The sequence below is a fragment of the Lonchura striata genome, chromosome 1A (assembly GCF_050655825.1).
Source record: "Lonchura striata isolate lonStrDom1 chromosome 1A, ASM5065582v1, whole genome shotgun sequence".
Classification (NCBI taxonomy): Eukaryota; Metazoa; Chordata; class Aves; order Passeriformes; family Estrildidae; genus Lonchura; species Lonchura striata.
The window spans coordinates 10,846,172-10,863,336 of NC_140741.1; the positions used below are offsets into that span (position 1 = coordinate 10,846,172).

At 41.1% G+C, this 17,165-nt stretch overlaps 1 protein-coding gene across 2 annotated transcripts in view; it reads right to left on the bottom strand.

The window, feature by feature from the left end:
- Positions 1-17,165, bottom strand: part of SLCO1C1 (solute carrier organic anion transporter family member 1C1) — a 29,609-nt gene continuing 12,444 nt past the window's right edge. Inside the window, exons 3-15 of one of the 2 annotated variants that reach the window (XM_085569556.1) lie at positions 16,888-17,029; positions 15,947-16,079; positions 15,209-15,330; positions 14,741-14,887; positions 13,591-13,689; positions 12,206-12,451; positions 11,152-11,316; positions 9,349-9,544; positions 8,215-8,380; positions 6,912-7,093; positions 3,215-3,279; positions 1,938-2,055; positions 1-909 (exon numbers count right to left, since the gene is read on the bottom strand). In XM_085569556.1, the coding sequence (XP_085425682.1) occupies positions 687-909; positions 1,938-2,055; positions 3,215-3,279; positions 6,912-7,093; positions 8,215-8,380; positions 9,349-9,544; positions 11,152-11,316; positions 12,206-12,451; positions 13,591-13,689; positions 14,741-14,887; positions 15,209-15,330; positions 15,947-16,079; positions 16,888-17,029 (2,004 nt within the window). In that variant the 3' untranslated portion in view covers positions 1-686. Of the gene's footprint in view, positions 910-1,937; positions 2,056-3,214; positions 3,280-6,911; positions 7,094-8,214; positions 8,381-9,348; positions 9,545-11,151; positions 11,317-12,205; positions 12,452-13,590; positions 13,690-14,740; positions 14,888-15,208; positions 15,331-15,407; positions 15,926-15,946; positions 16,080-16,887; positions 17,030-17,165 lie in introns of those variants that run through there. The other variant, XM_085569557.1, reaches the window with a different exon arrangement.

The following is a 17,165-nucleotide window of genomic DNA, read 5'->3' on the forward strand; positions in this document are numbered from 1 at the left end:
TTTAAATTTTATTTTTCCCAAGCTGTCTTCTCATAGCTTTTTAAAATAGAAATCATATGTGTCTCATATAATTTTTTTATTACATCATAAAGTGCATGGAATTATTTAGTACACTGAGTACTAGCAAGTAGCAAGAAGCTGCTGGAAACCTAAAGAAGCTCTATTTTCATTCCAGTTTCCTTTGGATGGTACTCTTGTGGCCTCTTTGTAAGGACAACTTCTATTGCTGATTGTTGTGCTGGAACAAAAGCTACTGGAGAACAGATTCCTAACCACAACACTTCACATCCCAGGTGTTATGGATTGAATTCATTAGGTGCCCAGAGCCTGTGGCTGATTTTTCCTCCCAGCAAACCTTCCTCCTGCCCCGTGCCTCGCCAGGATGGACTCCGTGCTGGAGATCCCTCCACCTTCCAGGTTGCCAAGTCAGGTTTTGTGCCCTGGCTCCTCTTGGCTGGTCCCATGGCAGCCATAGGAAATCCCCTCCCTCGGCAGGAAAAAAAATGGTGAGCAGTGTTTTTAGAGCTGTTCACATGCTAAAAAAATTGGCGGTCTTTGCTTTTGGGTGAAAATTGCAAGAAGGTGAACATTTTCAGGGTGGCTACTAAGATACTGCTTCACTGATGATGGACTTTTGCCTGGAACACTACTCACTGGGTAAAATCATGGTGGAGATCTCAGTTTTCCTAAAGTCTGGTCTCCTTTTCTGGCCAGTAAGTTGACTGAATTAACTGGTCACTTTTGAAAAAATTATCTTTTCTGCTCTTTGTCCCACGGGTGCCTCTCTCCCCGTTGGCTGAGAGGGTCTCATCTTGTGGAGATGACCTTTTTCGGAGAACCCAAAGGACAGCAACACTGAAGAAAATGGACACCGTGCCCAAGACCAAAGTCAGCCCCAGGTACACATACCTGAGAGAGAAATGATTGATCAGAGCCTGTGTCAAAGGCAGCACAAGACTAGAAGGCATCAAGGACACATTCTTATTTTCATCAGGTAAGGCTGGGTAAGGACACTGCAATCAAGGGATGACCCTGGGGAGGGGAGTTTGTCAGATCACCCAGGTCGGGTAGAGAGTGGTCTGTGCTCAAGAAGGCATCTCAGGCATTGCCAAACCTCCACCCCAATGTGCTTCAGTAAGAATAGCACTCATATTTTTAGGGCAATTACTCTAATTTTTGGTTGCCTCACAAACAGTACCGGTGATATCAAAACCATTTGATGGTATTTTTGCTTTACAGGCATAATGACAGCGACAACAGCAGCAACAATAACATCAGAATGTTTTATTAGCAAAAAGAGTCCCAGCTGAGGTTTTGCTCCTTCCTTCAAGTTTTTGAAACAGGCTGTACCCTTCTCTCATGTTTATTTTCCTTGTGGTGGGAGAAGGGACAACTTGTTCTTCCATTTTCCTCTTACCACTGTTATTCAATTCTTCATTTCTGGAGTAGCCTTTCACAAATGCAGTTCAGACAATTACTGTCCTCTAACAATAAATTGATAAAGACAACTCTGCACTTAAGCCTCTAGATAAGCCAAGCATGTTCTGTGGCACCTTTGCCTTCCATTTTTTGATCCAGCTCCAACATGGAGAAAAATGAGGTTTAATAACTTATTTACACACGCAGACATACACTATGACAGCAGAAATACTGAAAGCTGAGGGAAGATTTAGCATAATATTGAGGTTTCAACACAAGTTGTTGTTTTTTTTTTCTGTGAATTATTAACTGACTATTATTTACAGCTGATACTGAAACAACATAATCAGCCCTCCCCCCCAAAAAGAGATTGAATCAAAAGAGTGAGAATTATTGTTAATATTGTTAGTCAGAGTTTTTTATTCAGTTTCAGATCCTTCACTCAAACCTTCTAACAGAAATTCTTCTGCCTGTGCCAGGTGTAGATGTACTTTAAGAACAAAAGGTAAAGAAGTTACCTGAGTGCACTGGAGTCATAGAGTCTGCAGGCTCCTCTTCCCCCACATCTTTTGCTTCCCCATTTCAGGCAAGTGGTGTCTATGGCTACTCCAAAATACACTGGTGCTGGGATCCCCGCTGGGTGTATTTAACAAATAAACAGAGGTGAGAAATTTACTTTCCAGGGTGATCAGTTTTGATCTAGGGGCAGGTTCATGCAGAACATTCAATCATACATTCCAACAGCAATGACACTTGCACACTGATGCTGCCTGGAGAAGACGTGCCTTGTGCTGCCCAGGCACACACCACCCTTTCCTCCCTGTGGGAAGCCAGGAAAACATGACAAAACATCAAAAAGCCTGTAGAAGTCCCTGGAAGGAGTGCTGGTCACGGTTTGGTTTCCTCACCCTGCAGGACATCTCTGGGGGAGAAAAAAAAAAAATAGAAAGGAGAAGTATCTCCTTTCTTGAGAGCAATGGAGCCTGTTCAGCTTGGGTGTAGGGGTGTCCTGTGTGGTGGGTGGGGGTGAGAACGGACAGAGACAGTGGGGCTGCAGGAATCCTCCAAGTATCTTGAGATCCCACTGTGGCAGGGGCAAACCTACTGCAGTTCTTGGGCTGATGGAAAGGAAAAGCCTTTTTTCTTGTGCTGATGGGGACATTCTGCACTCTGTGTCACCTGGGGTGCTGGAGGAGAATGTAAGCCTGGAGAGAAAATTCTGGCATGCAATGGTGTCAGAAAGAAGCCAATAGCTTGCTTTGATGTCATTTCATCCACTTCATCTAACTTCACTCATGTAAATAGGGGGCTTGCCTTTTTTTCATGAAAACCTAGAGGATTTTAAAATTTCCACTTCATTGGCATCTTATGTCACCCTTGATTTCAGGTGGCTCTACCACAAGGCTGCAGTGAACACAGCACACCTGTAGTCACATTAATTCCCTTAGAAACTAATGAATATATGCCTGAAAAGCAACCACAAATTCTCAGCCACAGCTGTTCTATTATGCTTGTTGCTGAGTAAGGGGACAAGATATAATTTTGATGTTAGCTTCATAGTCTACAGGATCACATCTCTATAAATATTTGCCTTGTGTATTTTAATTATACCTAAGATATAATTATGTGAATTATGAAGCACAAAGCAATCTCCTTTTTCCAACTTTTTTTTTTTAATCATATGATATCTATTTGCAGATAGACATTGTTCTTTCCAACAATCAAAGCTTAACTCTAAGAGAAATGGATAGTGAGGAGTGTATTAAAACCTGCTCAGGAGTACAAATGGACTTACCAAGTACCCTTATTGCCAGGGTATAGATACCAAGTGCAAATGATTTCAAGTGGGGTTTAATGCATCTAAAAGTAATAATAATAAAAGAGGTGTTAGTTAGAAATAAAGAATCAGGTGTATACAATTAGAACACAAATAGACAGCAAGAGAAAGAAAAGAAATGTGACCTTTTCCTCATTAATATCACAGACTTTTACCAAACTGCAGAAATGTGTAAAAAAGGTGATAAAACCAGAACGACATCTAGGAATTCTGAACATCTATGTTCAACATCACATTTTAAGATGGTTGTGGATTTTCAGATGATATCAGCACTTAGGTGTTACTAACACAGGACAAGAAAATTGCTAGTGAAATCATGCATCCATTGGATGGTTTTATTCAGTTAGACACTTCCTGAAATTCAGGATCAAGTCTCAGGCTAGTACAAGGTATTTAGGCACTCACTTTTCATTACACCCTCTCTAGATCAGGATCACACCTCTTGTAAAGGTAAATCCTCCAGGCTATTCTCTGACAGAGCAGACCATCTGCATTTGGACTCTGCTAAGATTGCAGGGTGAGTCCCACACAGACATCCAGTTCTTCTGGCTCCAGATGAGCCATGCTCCAGCCCTAGATCATCGTGCTGGCTCCTTGAGGGAGGCAGAGGTGCTGGGCAGGAGAACTGGAGCTGCCTTTCCCACCCCTGCTGTCAGCAGGGTGAGCGTGGAGGCTCTTGGATTTGTAGGAATCACCTGCTCCCCCACCAGCTGCTCAAACCTGCTGTTACTCCAGTATGTACCAGACTGACTATTACAAGGCCTAATCCAGCACAAATCTGGGTGTATGTTTGATTTTGGCAAGTGGGCAGTACTAGCCACATGGTCAAACTAGGATAGTTTTGGTACGTGGGGTAACACATATATTAATGTGGTCATTAATAAAACTTCTGTCACAGTCATTCTATTCAATATAAATCAGAAAAAAAGAGAAATGGGCTGAAATTCAATTTGTCACTGTGGATGAACATAGCACTCTGGAGGTACAATCTGTGTGGTCTGAACTAGGGTGGCCTCTGCTCCTGCAAAGATTAATGTATTTGGAATATGTTTAAAAAAAATAATAAAGACATTTCAGAACTAACTCTACAGTTCCTCACCAAGGGTAGTTTTCAACACTTTATTCTCTAATGCCCTGGCCATGGATTATCATCACACCATCTGTTGATTGTGGCTTATACAAGCACTGCCCTCTATGAAGGCATGATTGTAAAATGATTTTAAGTTGGAAGAACAGTGTCTTCCTCCCCTACTAGAAACTTGCTACACAAGCACTCCTCAGCCTAGAGCCTCCTGAACAAATCTTAGGGCATAGAAAGCAAAAAGTGGGAAATAAAACCAATAACTGGATATTTGATACGTGTTTCACAGAATTTATATCCTGAAAAAAAAATTCTTTTTCAGATTAAAAAAAAAATAGTTTTATAATTTGTATTGTCTTTGCAAGGAAACAGGAACCCTTTGTGATCCTGAGTGATAGCCAGACCTCTTAGGGAGATCTGAGACTTCCTTTTCACTGCCTAATCACCTGCTATTAATAGCTGGTGTTTGAACAACAGCTATCTGAACTGCAGGGCTTTTTTCTCAAAAACTTCAGGGCTTTCCCAAGTTCCTTGGCTACTGTAATTAGACTAATACCATGAACATGACATTTCAACAAATGACTTTGTCACCAGCTGTAAGCATTTTTCAATTACTTCAGTGTCCAAACCATCAAAGTAAATGCCACTAAATCTTACAGGCTTTTGGGGATTTGGCTGTATTTGTCCTCCATGGCAGGTGCAATGATATCTGCTCATCTGAAAACATCAGCTTGCTTAAATGCTGGAATTGTAACAGAGATGACTGAATACTGAATAATTTTTAAAAGTGATAATTGGAAAGAAATACATAATGAAGCCTGCAGCTTGACCTTGGGACTATTTGGATTCAAGGAAAATTTATTTTCCTTACGGTAACAGAAGCACACTTTCAATCCAGCCAGATTTTTTGAGAAAGTCAATCAGTGTTGGATTTCAAAAAAGACAAAAGTAAGCGTGAGCTTAAAGTGCAGTTGCGCCCACACGTCATCTGCGGTGCAGAAAAAAAAATAAAAAAGGATTGAACTTACTGTAACGTTTAATTTAGCTGCACATCAAACATGCTTGCCTTCAATTCAGCAGAAAAACACATAACTTCTCAGTTTCACTTAAATGCCTCTCAAAGTCAAATGATTTTCAACAACAATAAAAGCATTGGAGTACATCCAATAAAACTGTTTTTCTGATTTCATATGACAAAGTGGTTTAGTATTGTAACTGAAAACCTTTCTAAGCTTTTCTGATTAAATTGATTAAGCAGTAAGACCCCCAAGGGCAAGTTCTTATGGCTGAGAAGGGCAGGCAACTCTGTGTGATTTAAGCTTGTGCATGTTCAGTTATGAACATCTCCCAAAGAACTCAAATTTTTTACACAGTGGAGACAAGAAGAAAGCAAGAGGTTGAGCATGGCTACCACAGTTTTGAGCCCTGTGTGGGACTAGATTGGTACATTTTCCATCATGTCTTATGGATAGGAGGAGACCTGATGTAGAAGGAAAGGGAAGGGAATTGCATCTCTGCATAGAGCATATTTATCCAATGTGTCAGAAGCAACCACAGGGAGCAATCTGGCAGAAACCCTGAAGGCTTTGCTGCAAGCTCTCCACTCATGAATCATCCTCATCTTGGCGCAGGGACAGCTCAGTTGTGCAGAAGTTTCAGTAAAATGGTCTAGAATGGATTACAGTGTGATTGTTCTTGGAGTGAGCCCTCGGGAAGAGAGGGAGATGCTGTGTGGTTTTGCAGCACTCAGTGGTAACCCTGCATGGTGTGTGAGGAAAGCTGTGCAGCTTGTGTGCACCTCACTGGCAGTGTTCATGCAGGGCACTGGAGAAGGATCCTCACCACAGCCATTTCTAAAAGTCTCTATGTGAATATTTATTCTGATTCAAGGACTGTGATGGAACCGTAGCTGAAGTCACATTTCCTTATTTAGGTTTTTCCATATAGCCTATGTTTGGCCAGCTCTAACACAGGCATTGTCCATGTGGTTTAAAGATACCAGCAATGAGACAGGGCCTGGTCCAAAAAATTGAATTCAAAACCAAAGAGAATTTGGGAGCAAGAAAAAACAGCTATAATACTAAAGATTAGTTAGACTGGATTTGCTCTTGTTTTGTTTGAGAAATAGAATGTGCCCATCTGGAAATAATTTGGAAAAAGGAACTGAGAAAGAAAGATTTCCAAAACAGAACAGAGCAGGACTTGGAATCCAAAAATTGCAAGTAGCTGACAAAAATCCAGATTAAGCACTTGTAGTATTAAATGCTTTTGCACTTGCTAAAATTAGCTTCAAAGCTTACAGTGATGGACAAATAGTTCCAGCAGTTAAATATGCACTGGGACAAGCATTCAATAAATCTGTGCTTATGACAATAGGAAAAAAAAAATCTCATGCTAAAAAAATTGTTAAAACAAGGAGAAAAATCTGGGAGAGACCAATTATATGGAACATGTCACCTTGCATAGCTGCAAAACATTTCCCACTACTAGGAATACCAGGAGGGAAGGGAGCACCAGTCATGTGTCAAAACACTTCGAAAAAAATTGGCAATACTAGCAGGAATTCTTTCTTACCTTAGAAGTAGTATGTATCCAGGTGTGCCACCTACAGACAAAGTGTATGAGGTGATAACTGATATTACTAGAAAATACAGAAACATTTTGGGACACTCATTTCCTTTTTGACATGATCCCACCACAGCCGAGGAGCTTTGTGGAGATTCAGAGGTTCCCACGCAGCTGCAGTTAAAAAATACCTGGAAGAGAGCAAGCAAAAGTGGATGAAAACCTAAATGGTGGAGAAGTGGATGTTTAGGAACTGCACATTCTGGATGGCTGAAAGTTTAAGTCCAAAGTGGGAAATATTTTATGAAAGGAAAAGACTTATAGAATGAAGGAGAAAATTAGAAGGTATCTACTGTTGATATCTAGTTATTAGGTTTTTTTCCAAATGGTAGCCAACAGCTCAAAAAATAATTTAAAAAACCCTCCAAAATTCTCTGCTTGTGATTTCTGCTGGTAAGAACAAGTGAAAAAATTTTAAATGTGGGTGCCAGATTGCTAACAACCCTGAGGAGTTCAAGGCTGAGGAGGATGTGCCGTGCCCAGTTTAAACCCACTTACTCTGCCAGATCTGGTCAAATCAGAAAGATCCCACCTCATGTCTGTTGGAATCTGAGGTATATTGATGATTCTGAGATTGTAAAAGTTTCTGTCTCTGAGCCCCGCTGCCAAAGCAGAAGCCATAATTGGTCTGTGCTGGTTCCAAGGTTGTTTATTCTGTTGATCTCTAACATGTTCTGCTGCCGTGCCCAGCTCTGTCCTGCAGGGCAGTGTGTGGGGCTCTGCCCTCAGTGGGATGGTACAAACATTAAATACCAGAAACTCCCTGGGCTGGATTTACAATAACATGCCAATATCTGTCACCTACGTTGAACAGTGTGTCCCCAACCTAAACCAACAGAAAAATGCCAACACTACAGTGAAACATGGAGGGCATGAAGAAGGAGAAAAAGGATGAGACACACCCAATTTCCTCCATCTTGTCCCCTTTGGACCCCTAATCCAGAATCCTAAAATTTTACTTTGCACCCGTGCCACACTTAATTATCCTTTATATCAAACACTCAGAGCTTGTAGTTCATCCTGTAAGATTGAAAACTCTTTTCCATGGACAGAGATCAGAGACAGTGTCTCTGGGGGCTCCGTCCATGGAAAAGAGTTTTCAATCTTACAGGGTCCCAGACCTGCCAGAGCAGCCAGAGGGAAGCCCTGGCTTCCCACACACATGGAAATTAAGGATTGTCTTACTGGTGTTTATCCCAGTGCCTTGTATCAGAAAGATCCCACCTCACGCAGAAATGAAGGATTATCTTACGGTGTTTTTCCCAGTGCCATTGGATGCCTGGCAGCCAGCGAGGCAGGCGGACACGTAGGTAACTCCATTCTCCCCACAGATGGGGTCCCAGTCGTTCCTGGAACAGGAGCAACCCGAGTTGCACTCTGAAAACAGGGCTTGCTCGTGATCACTCACTGGTTTGGCTCTGTGGAAAAAAGAGAAGCTGCAAAGGTGCTGCCCAGCAGATGGGGAGGGAACCACGATCAGCTCCGGGGCTACGCTCTCTGCCAGGAGCACCTGGCCACCTTCCCTCTGTAGTGCCTTAAAGGCTGTCTCTTCACATCCACAGCAATGTAAATCCTCATTTCTCTGTTATCCAAAGGTTTTCACACTATCACACCACCTACTGTGAGATAGCATTTACTTTATTAAGGAGGACAACTACCAATTTATAGTCACGCATTTTCTCAGATTTTCTAACATTTTAATTATGCAGCTTTAACACAACTAGGCAAGTGGCACAGAAGGGAGTGAGTTACTCATGGGAAATTGTCTCTGTAGAAGTTAGCAAGGAATTTATCAGAATAGGATTAATCCAAACTGAGTGTCTGTTGCCTTGCACGTCAGATCTCTGCCAAATTCAGTCATCAGACACCAGTGGAGCATCTACCAGAGCTTCTGTGAATCAATGCTGGAAACTCCTCCCAAAAAGTTAGTTTTACAGAGTAATAGCATGGGTAAAAAGCCTCAGGTGTATCTCTTAATTAATCTATTAACCCTTAAGTTTTTAGTTCAAAGGCTATTAAATGCCAGTCATTGCTCAGTGGCACACAAAGGCAAGAAACAATTAATCAAATCTCTCCCCCCCCGGTGAGCTACTCACATTTTCAGGAATCACTGGTCTCAAAGGATGGCAATAATATTTAAAAAGTAACCAGACAAATAATCTGCACTTGTGACATAAGCCCCACTGGTTTATGCTGTAATCATGAGAGGGTCATGACACAACACACACTTGAATGGAGTAGTTTCCACTGATTTGAATCAAATTTCTGGGAAGAACATTCAGGTCAGTCACTCTCTTTTCAACAACATATATTTTGTGAAACAAAATGAGGAAGGAGTTTGGTTTGCAGTGGCCCTTTCTGCTGAAGCATGACCTTGCCAGCGTACCCATGGTAGGACACAGTCAGTCCGGCCACCTCCGCGTTCTCGCAGCCCATCGCAAACAACGACAGCAGCAAAAGGTAACCAAGGAAAGATGATCCCAAGGAAAGCTTTGCAGCCCCTAAAACACCGACTCCGAACCTTTTCATGATCAGACCTCCTGAGAATATGCCAAAGGCCACAGCAGGAATGTTAATAAGACCTGAAAGCAAAGAAAATATTCTATATTAACGAAAACCCCAGCTCAATGGGCTAACCTTGTCAGCCACAAAAACCAGCTGCAGCAATCAGATGAAGGAACAAAACATAAAAGATCTTCAGTCAGGGCATATTATTTTGACCAGATTTAGACTGATCCTTGGAGTGTTACAAAGGTGCTGGGACAGCTGTGAAAAATTTACTCCCAAGGACATGCTTCTTTGCTGGTTCTTTGACAGAGAGATTATAGATAAAATTTAGAAAATGCTCTTCCAATTTCTTAAGCTAGGTGTTTTTTCCCACAATTAGTTTGTCAGTGGAGTCACCTGTTGATTCCTAGAGGACAAATTTAGTTTTATCAAATGTTATAAAAGCCAGAGCAAGACCTGACTTTTAAATTTTTTTTTAGTGCTTCAATTGCTCTGACAATTTTGATATCTATCAGAGATTGTGATAGAAACTGTTTTTCATAAAAAAAGAAGCGTAAAAGAGGTTGTGAAAGAGAAAAACACTGTGAGTTTGAGTCAGCCCTCAGGTTTCTTAGGAAGGGTGGATTTGGAGAGAAAGGGAAAGGAGGAAGAAAAAGCACCTTATTGCAAGGACAGCCACTCACAGGATCCTTCCCTAACCAAGCCATGACACACTCTCTGTTGGATATAGTCCCTGTGCTCAGAGAAATCAAATCGTTCTTAATCCTCACTCAGTTTGCACATACCTGAAAGCTTAGCTCCAGAAAATCTTTAAATAAAATGAGAAGTACTACACTGAATGTAGGAATTGTTTTCTGGACTTTTTTGGCCATCAACTGTACTTGAAGATTTCTCCTTGCTTTGAGGAGTTTGGTGCCAGGAAATTCCAGCTTCATGTTGAACGGAATTAACATAGCACAATGGATCATTACAGCTTTCCTGCACATACATACCTCTGTTGCTGTGCAACTAATGCTGCTCTGGAACAAGGCAGCTCCCTCTGGGTTGGGAAGATGTAACCCTCTTTGCTGCTTAATGCTATTGAAGCCCTGCACCTCTGGAGCTGAACCCCACATGCAGGTTCAGCCACTGGGCAGTCAATCCACCCTTATGAAGTCAGCTACAAAAATGTTGCTCTCTGTACCCAAAGGCTGAAGCAGCTTCTCTCTCCTGTGCTGTAAGTTCAGCCTGGGATATGACTTGCCCTCCTTTTATTTAACACCAATCTCTTTGGAGGGTCACCCGCAGCACTCACTGAACTGATCTTCCTTTTGTTGAAATTCACGGGAAGCCACCAAGGCAGCAGATCTGTCTGATGATAAATTTATGTAAACTCTTTTAAAATTATTTCTCAGCTTTTTTCTTGCATTGCACATACATTACTTTTCAAATTTTCAGTTAAATGAGAATTAGGATATCAAATAATGTAAACTTTTACAGTAACTCTTGCATAGATAAACTCAGAGTTAAATAGTTCTGAAGCAGAAATGAAATAACTTACCTTCTATGAGCTATAACTTAAAAGTCAGGCAAGTAAGGAGAAGAAATGAACAAAACCTAAAAAAATACAATTTTTCCTATATGTATGTGCCACTCCTAAAATGTCCATTTTAAAGATATCAAGAAGCATATATAGCATTACCTATAACAAAGTTAGTTTTTGAAGATGTCTGCCCATACTGTTGTTCAATATACTTTGGCTTATATGTCACCATGCCAATTAAAGAATTGAACTGAATAATACTTGCACACAAATACAAAATGTAAACTGGATTCCCAAAGAGGTTCTTCAGTGATGGCAAGAAGTCTGCAAGACAAAACAGCAGAAATAACAAGCAGGCCAGAGAGATAACTGCTGTGAGTAATGCTTTGTAACATGTGTGCACCTTCCAAAAAACCCCAAACTGCAAAACATTTCAGAGGGAATCTGTGGAGTTCCCTGATGCTCCTAACAGAACTCCCCTATTTCTGGATGGAGTAACAGTGGAGCAAAACACTAAGCATCAATTCCTCAGAAGAGATATCTTGCTTTAAATACCTTCTTTCCATCATAAACTAGGAATGATTTGGTTTCTAAGTGTTCTCAACAGCCACAGCACTGTTTAGCTTAATTTGGGGCAAAGAGTGCTCAGCACAGCTGACAGTAAGCACAGGCATATTGAGGTGCAGGTTCAAGTTCTGAGGGAAATTGCTTTTAGCAAAGCATGGCCAAGGAAATGCAATCGTTCAAATCAGCTCCTGTCTAAATCCAGACAGCCTCCTCTAATACTGTAGCTGCTCTGTGCCCATCTATATTCTGATCAGATATTGGACATGTTTTCCTAATGCAAGAACTTACAGGAAAAAATAATTAATAAAAACCAAGGGTTGGGTTTTTTTTTTAAGCACAGCTTCTGCAACAGTCACTACATGTGAATTAAAAAAAAATTTTGTAGACCTTCATGATACGTGCTGGGTCACTATTGTAATTTTACAAATCTCAGCTGTTTCTCATGCCATGGCAACTCCAGGGAACATTGAAGAGACCTTTTTGTGTGTACTATGGAGTTGGAGAACGAAAGGGAAAAACCATAATTCTCAGACTCAAAGTATACATATTTTAAGTCTAAAATAGGGACTAAAAGTATAAAAATTTTAAGTCTAAAAGCCTTTGAGAGAAAAACTCAACAATCAGGAAGAAAACTCAAGTGATTTGCCTTTTGCCATCTCTGCAAGCTTCGCTTGCTGCCAAGAGGATGCGCCCTGGTCCTTGTTCTCCTCGATGATGAACTTGGAGTGCTCAGAAGAGGTGCTGGAGTCCTTCCTGCTCTCTGGCTGGGTGAGGTGTTTGGGCAGGAACCAGAAGGGGATGCCAGCCAGGACGCTGATCACTCCAGCTATCAGGTAGCCCAGCCACCACGCCCCCACCCACCGCACGTCCTTGGGACTGAGTGCAACGCTGTCTGCAGAGAGTGGAAAAGAAGCAGCAAATTAATAAATCTGGAGGACGTGTGTTGTAAATGCAGGTGAACCCAATGGGAAGAAATGATGATGGCTGACTCAATTCAGAAGGCTGAATTATTTCTTTATTATAACTATGCTAAAATACATTAATATACTATACTACCTACTACTTTCTCTCACTCTCCCACAACTTGTGACCCTCTCTCTCGAGTCCAGCCCCAGGTGGGTTGGATTGGCCATCAGGCTCAAACAATCCTCACCAGAATCCAATCAAGTAATCACCCCAGGTAAACAATTCTCCTAACACATTCCACATAGGAAAAACAAGGAACAGAAATAGAAATTGTTTTCTCTTTCATTTCTCTCTGTGCACCTCTATGAAAATCCTGAGAGGGAGAGAAATGTGCTTGCCACAGACATGTGCTGCTAATAAGGAAAGTGGTTTTGCAGGGGCTTTCCATCCCCAGCCCTGCCAGGTGTAGCTGTTTTCTGTGTCACTGTGGGTGTTTTACAGGAGCAGCTGTGGAGACATGCTGAGGACTCACTGATTGCTGGGGCACAGCAGCAGCCAAGCCCTGACGCTGCTGTGCCACTTGCACATCCCCAGAAATGCTGCAAAGCACCAGCACTTGGGGCAGTCCAGGTGGCCACTCACTTGCTCCCAGCAAGGCTGTTCTGCACAAAAACTCCAGGAAAAAACCTATTTTCCTCCTGGTTTTTTTTTTTTTTTTCTTCCTGTTTTCTCAGAAGAAGGGCAATCTGGAGACTTGGTACCCCCGCCAAACCACATTTCTAGGCAACAACAGAGTATTAAAAAAGCATATGCAGCCTCAGCCCTGTTTCCTCCTGGCTCCCATGATCTCCCCAGAGCCTCCTTACTAAAGCATCTCTTGGAGGCACCTGTTGCAGACCTGCTGGGGCTGAGGAAGAGTCAGACCTCCTTCCTCCTCTACACCCATCCTTCTTGCCAGCCTATTCTGCATGGACCACTACACTTCTGTCATTTTTTTCATTTCATGGAGTGCCCACTCTACCCCTGCTAGCCCCTCATGCCTAGAAAATAACCCGAGTGTTCTTGGCCTAAAATAGGCATTTTGGAGCCTGACTGGGTATTTAAAACTCAAATGTTCTGACTTACCCAAATCTACAAAGCCAATGTCAACGTAAAGTTTGGCACACAGGGATCCCAGGAGAAAGCCAAATATTGGCCCTATAATTGCCACTGTCTGCACACAGCCTGGAATAGAAAACAGGGGATTGTTACATTCCTGAGCCAAAAAGGGCACTTGATCTTCTGCATCTAACAGCAGATTATGGCATGTGATGGGCAGCAAGAGATACAGTTACACAAACTGGAATACTTTCAAGAAAAAAAGTCATCAATAAAATGTTCCCCACTACGATGACACTTTTTATTGTTATCCAGTTAAAGAGTTACATTCAGCCTGGAGGTAAAAATGTCAGCAAGCTGAATGGCCTGAACTCAATAACAGCATCAATCTACAATTGCTAGAAATGCTTTAGCTGACAAGATTAAAGTAACTGGGGAGCAAATGCAATTGTTTTAAAGTTAACTCATCACTTTTAGTCGAGGCAGACCCTGAACAGGCTGAGGAATCACTTTGCTTTGGTTTCCACTGTTAATATGTTTCAATATACCCTCAGCAAAACTTCCTGAATATTTTGAATTTGAAAAAATCACTTGGAAATCTGGGAAGATTGAATCTTTTACAGAGAGAATCTGAGTTTTTGCCTGGCTGGAAACTTGTCAAGAGCAGGTGCTGATGAGATAGGTCTTTTTGGTAATATTTCAGTTTAATGTGGAGCCATCGGACAATGAACACAAGAAAACAGTGATCCCAACTTCCTAAAGTTTCAGTACTATTGTTTATAATCCTTCATGAATCTGGAGGGAATATTTGGAGTGCCCACTAAAATTCTATTTTAAGTGCTTAAAAGAGTGCCTGTTTTTATCAATTTCCAGATAACTGAATGTGCACAGAGGCTCAGCAGTCCCCATCCAGAAGAATTAGGAAGATTAGGGTAACAGCAGGAACCCAAGACCAAATTCTTTCACCAAATTAAGATAATGGAACTGTGCTGGTATAATTAAATGGGAACTTGGTCCCTTGAGTATACATGACTGTTAAATAAACTTTAATATTGGAAATTATGCAAACAAAACAATCAGGGCAAGTTCATTCAATAATATTCATTCCATTACTCAGAATGACTCAGTTTCCTCTGGGGAGAAATCCATTAGGAAAAATAAATTATATTTATTTTACCAATATATAAGGCAGCATTCTCTTTGACAGCATAATCATCGATGTATGCAATTCCCAGGGGCTGGATAGGGGTTTCACCTATTCCACGCAGAAGGTTTCCAAGTAAAACATAAATCCACATGGAAGAGCCTGCTTCTTTTTCACACCCTGTGTGCATTAACAAGAGACAGTAACAATATGTTTGCAGTAGCAGTTTGACACTGAAAGCTCAGGGCTTCTAAAATACTTCTCTTGTGGGGGAAACAGTAGGAAAAGTGTGAAACAGGTTAAGGTAGGCAAATTTTTAGCATGAGCTGCTTCAAAGATATTTCAATTTTGCTGGGTTTATACATTTGCCACCACATCCCTTTTTAGAAAACTCTTTCACTTCCTTCTAATCAAAACTGAGATCTCCTGACAGAAAGATTTGGGAAACATTAATGACAGCAAGCACTATGAACCCCAAGATTTAACAGAGATAATTCTCACCTGCATTTATTTTCGCTTGAGATTTCTCCAAGGCTGAGAGTGGAGTTTGGCCTTTATCCTGCAGACATGGAGAGAGGCTGACAGTGGAATTGATGGTGGAAGGGAATCTTTCATAACTGTATCTGTTTGGAAAACAAAGTTGTATTTCTTCATAAGTACTGATGAGAAATGCAATCAGATCTGTAACTATCAGACAGACCTAAAGCAGTTAAATGCAATTTTCTTCTGCATCCATCTGAATCCATTGCCAGTGGTAGTTTACAGGGGATAAACAGAGCTCTATTTGTACTGCAGCTGTACATGAAAATTGTCCCATTGGTTCTTTTTGGGTCAGTGATTAATTTCAGTTTAACAGGCACTTTGCTCTACTATGATACATGAATTTAGACTAAGAGATTATCAGACACTGGTGTATCCTCTGGCTCATACTGAGAGTGTTTTCCTGAGTTTAGTCATCACTCCTATACTGACACTTCAACAATTCCTAAACCACATCCAGGTGTGGCCAATCAAGATTGGAGACTAATAAGAAAAAAGCTGATTACAACTGAAAAGATATACACGTTAAATTATTTGCTCTACAGTAATAAATCTTTTCACAAAAAAAAAAAAATTAAATTAACTAACCACATCCCCATATGCCTATTTCTATCATCATAATCAATGCCTAACTGTTGTAGGGAGCTGCCATTCAGTGTGCACAGCCCAGCTGGAAAACAGGGATAACTTTGCACTTACCTTCCCATGAAGAACTGGGGCATTGCAATTAGGAATGTTCCAGCTGACATAATTAAGCAGCCTGCTCCAATTATTCTTGGCCTGTGAAGCTTTGCTCCAAAGTAGCTCACTAGAATTATGATTAGGAGGTTCCCTTTGAGAGTGCAAAAGGAAAACTGAGTTTTACTGCTTGTTGATAAGAGATCCCCTAAAATAACAATTCACAAGATACAGTACAGGCACTGATTTCAGGGAGACAGGGCTGATGGGGATGGACTTTCTCCTCCTTTCCAGGCATTCCACAGGAGCCCAATGCCTTCTGTGACAGGGAAACCATGAACCTTTGGATAAACAGCTGGAAAAGAGGAGAAAGCCTGTGCCAGCTGAAGAGAGCAAATAACCAGAAAAGAAAGAAAGAAAAAAAAGGAGGAATCAAGCTGAGTTTTACACACTTAGGCTTAGATTTCATTCCTGTGAGTACCACAGTCCACTGAACACCCATGAGATAAATTCAGTGATCTGAAATTGTAAGAGGCAATGACATGCTGGAAACCTTAGTGTGAAGGGGAAGGAGAGGGACAGGACAGGAAATGTGGATTACAGTGAGAGGTTTGTCCTCCTGCTGCTTAATAGATCACAAAGGGCAAACACTTGTGGGGGAGGTGGATTTCTGCCTGCAGAAATCCATGCAGGCAAATTCTCATTCCACACTGGAAATGTCTATTAGTATGAATCAGCCACATGCTTTGCTTATCAAATTACAATTTTTTAATGTCTATTCTGAATTGCCTGTATTAGCAACCTTAGCCTATTGAACATAATCATACTGATAATCCCACTTATTTTTACTAGGCGAATCTTGCTCAGTTTTAAGTTTCAGGGAGATTCATGCAATCATTCTTCAGAACAAACTGCATCACTCTTTTTTCCCTGAAAATAAAATGTGTTTCTATAGCACATACCAATTTCAAAACTTCCATCAATAACACCAACCAAAGAGGAAGGGATGTCAAATCTTCTTTCTATTTGAGTGATAGTACTTTTTAGATAACTTCCTGACAGTGCTTTAGCAAAATAAACAAAAGACAATGCACCAAGAAATATCTGTGAAAAAGAAGACAGTGATTAAAATCAGGCAGTACAGAAGATATATGAATTATTTTTAATCAGGTTCTGCATTCCCACCTCTTCTTTTGCCAAATAGCCAAATCAATATTTGTCCTACTTTTTATTAAATGCT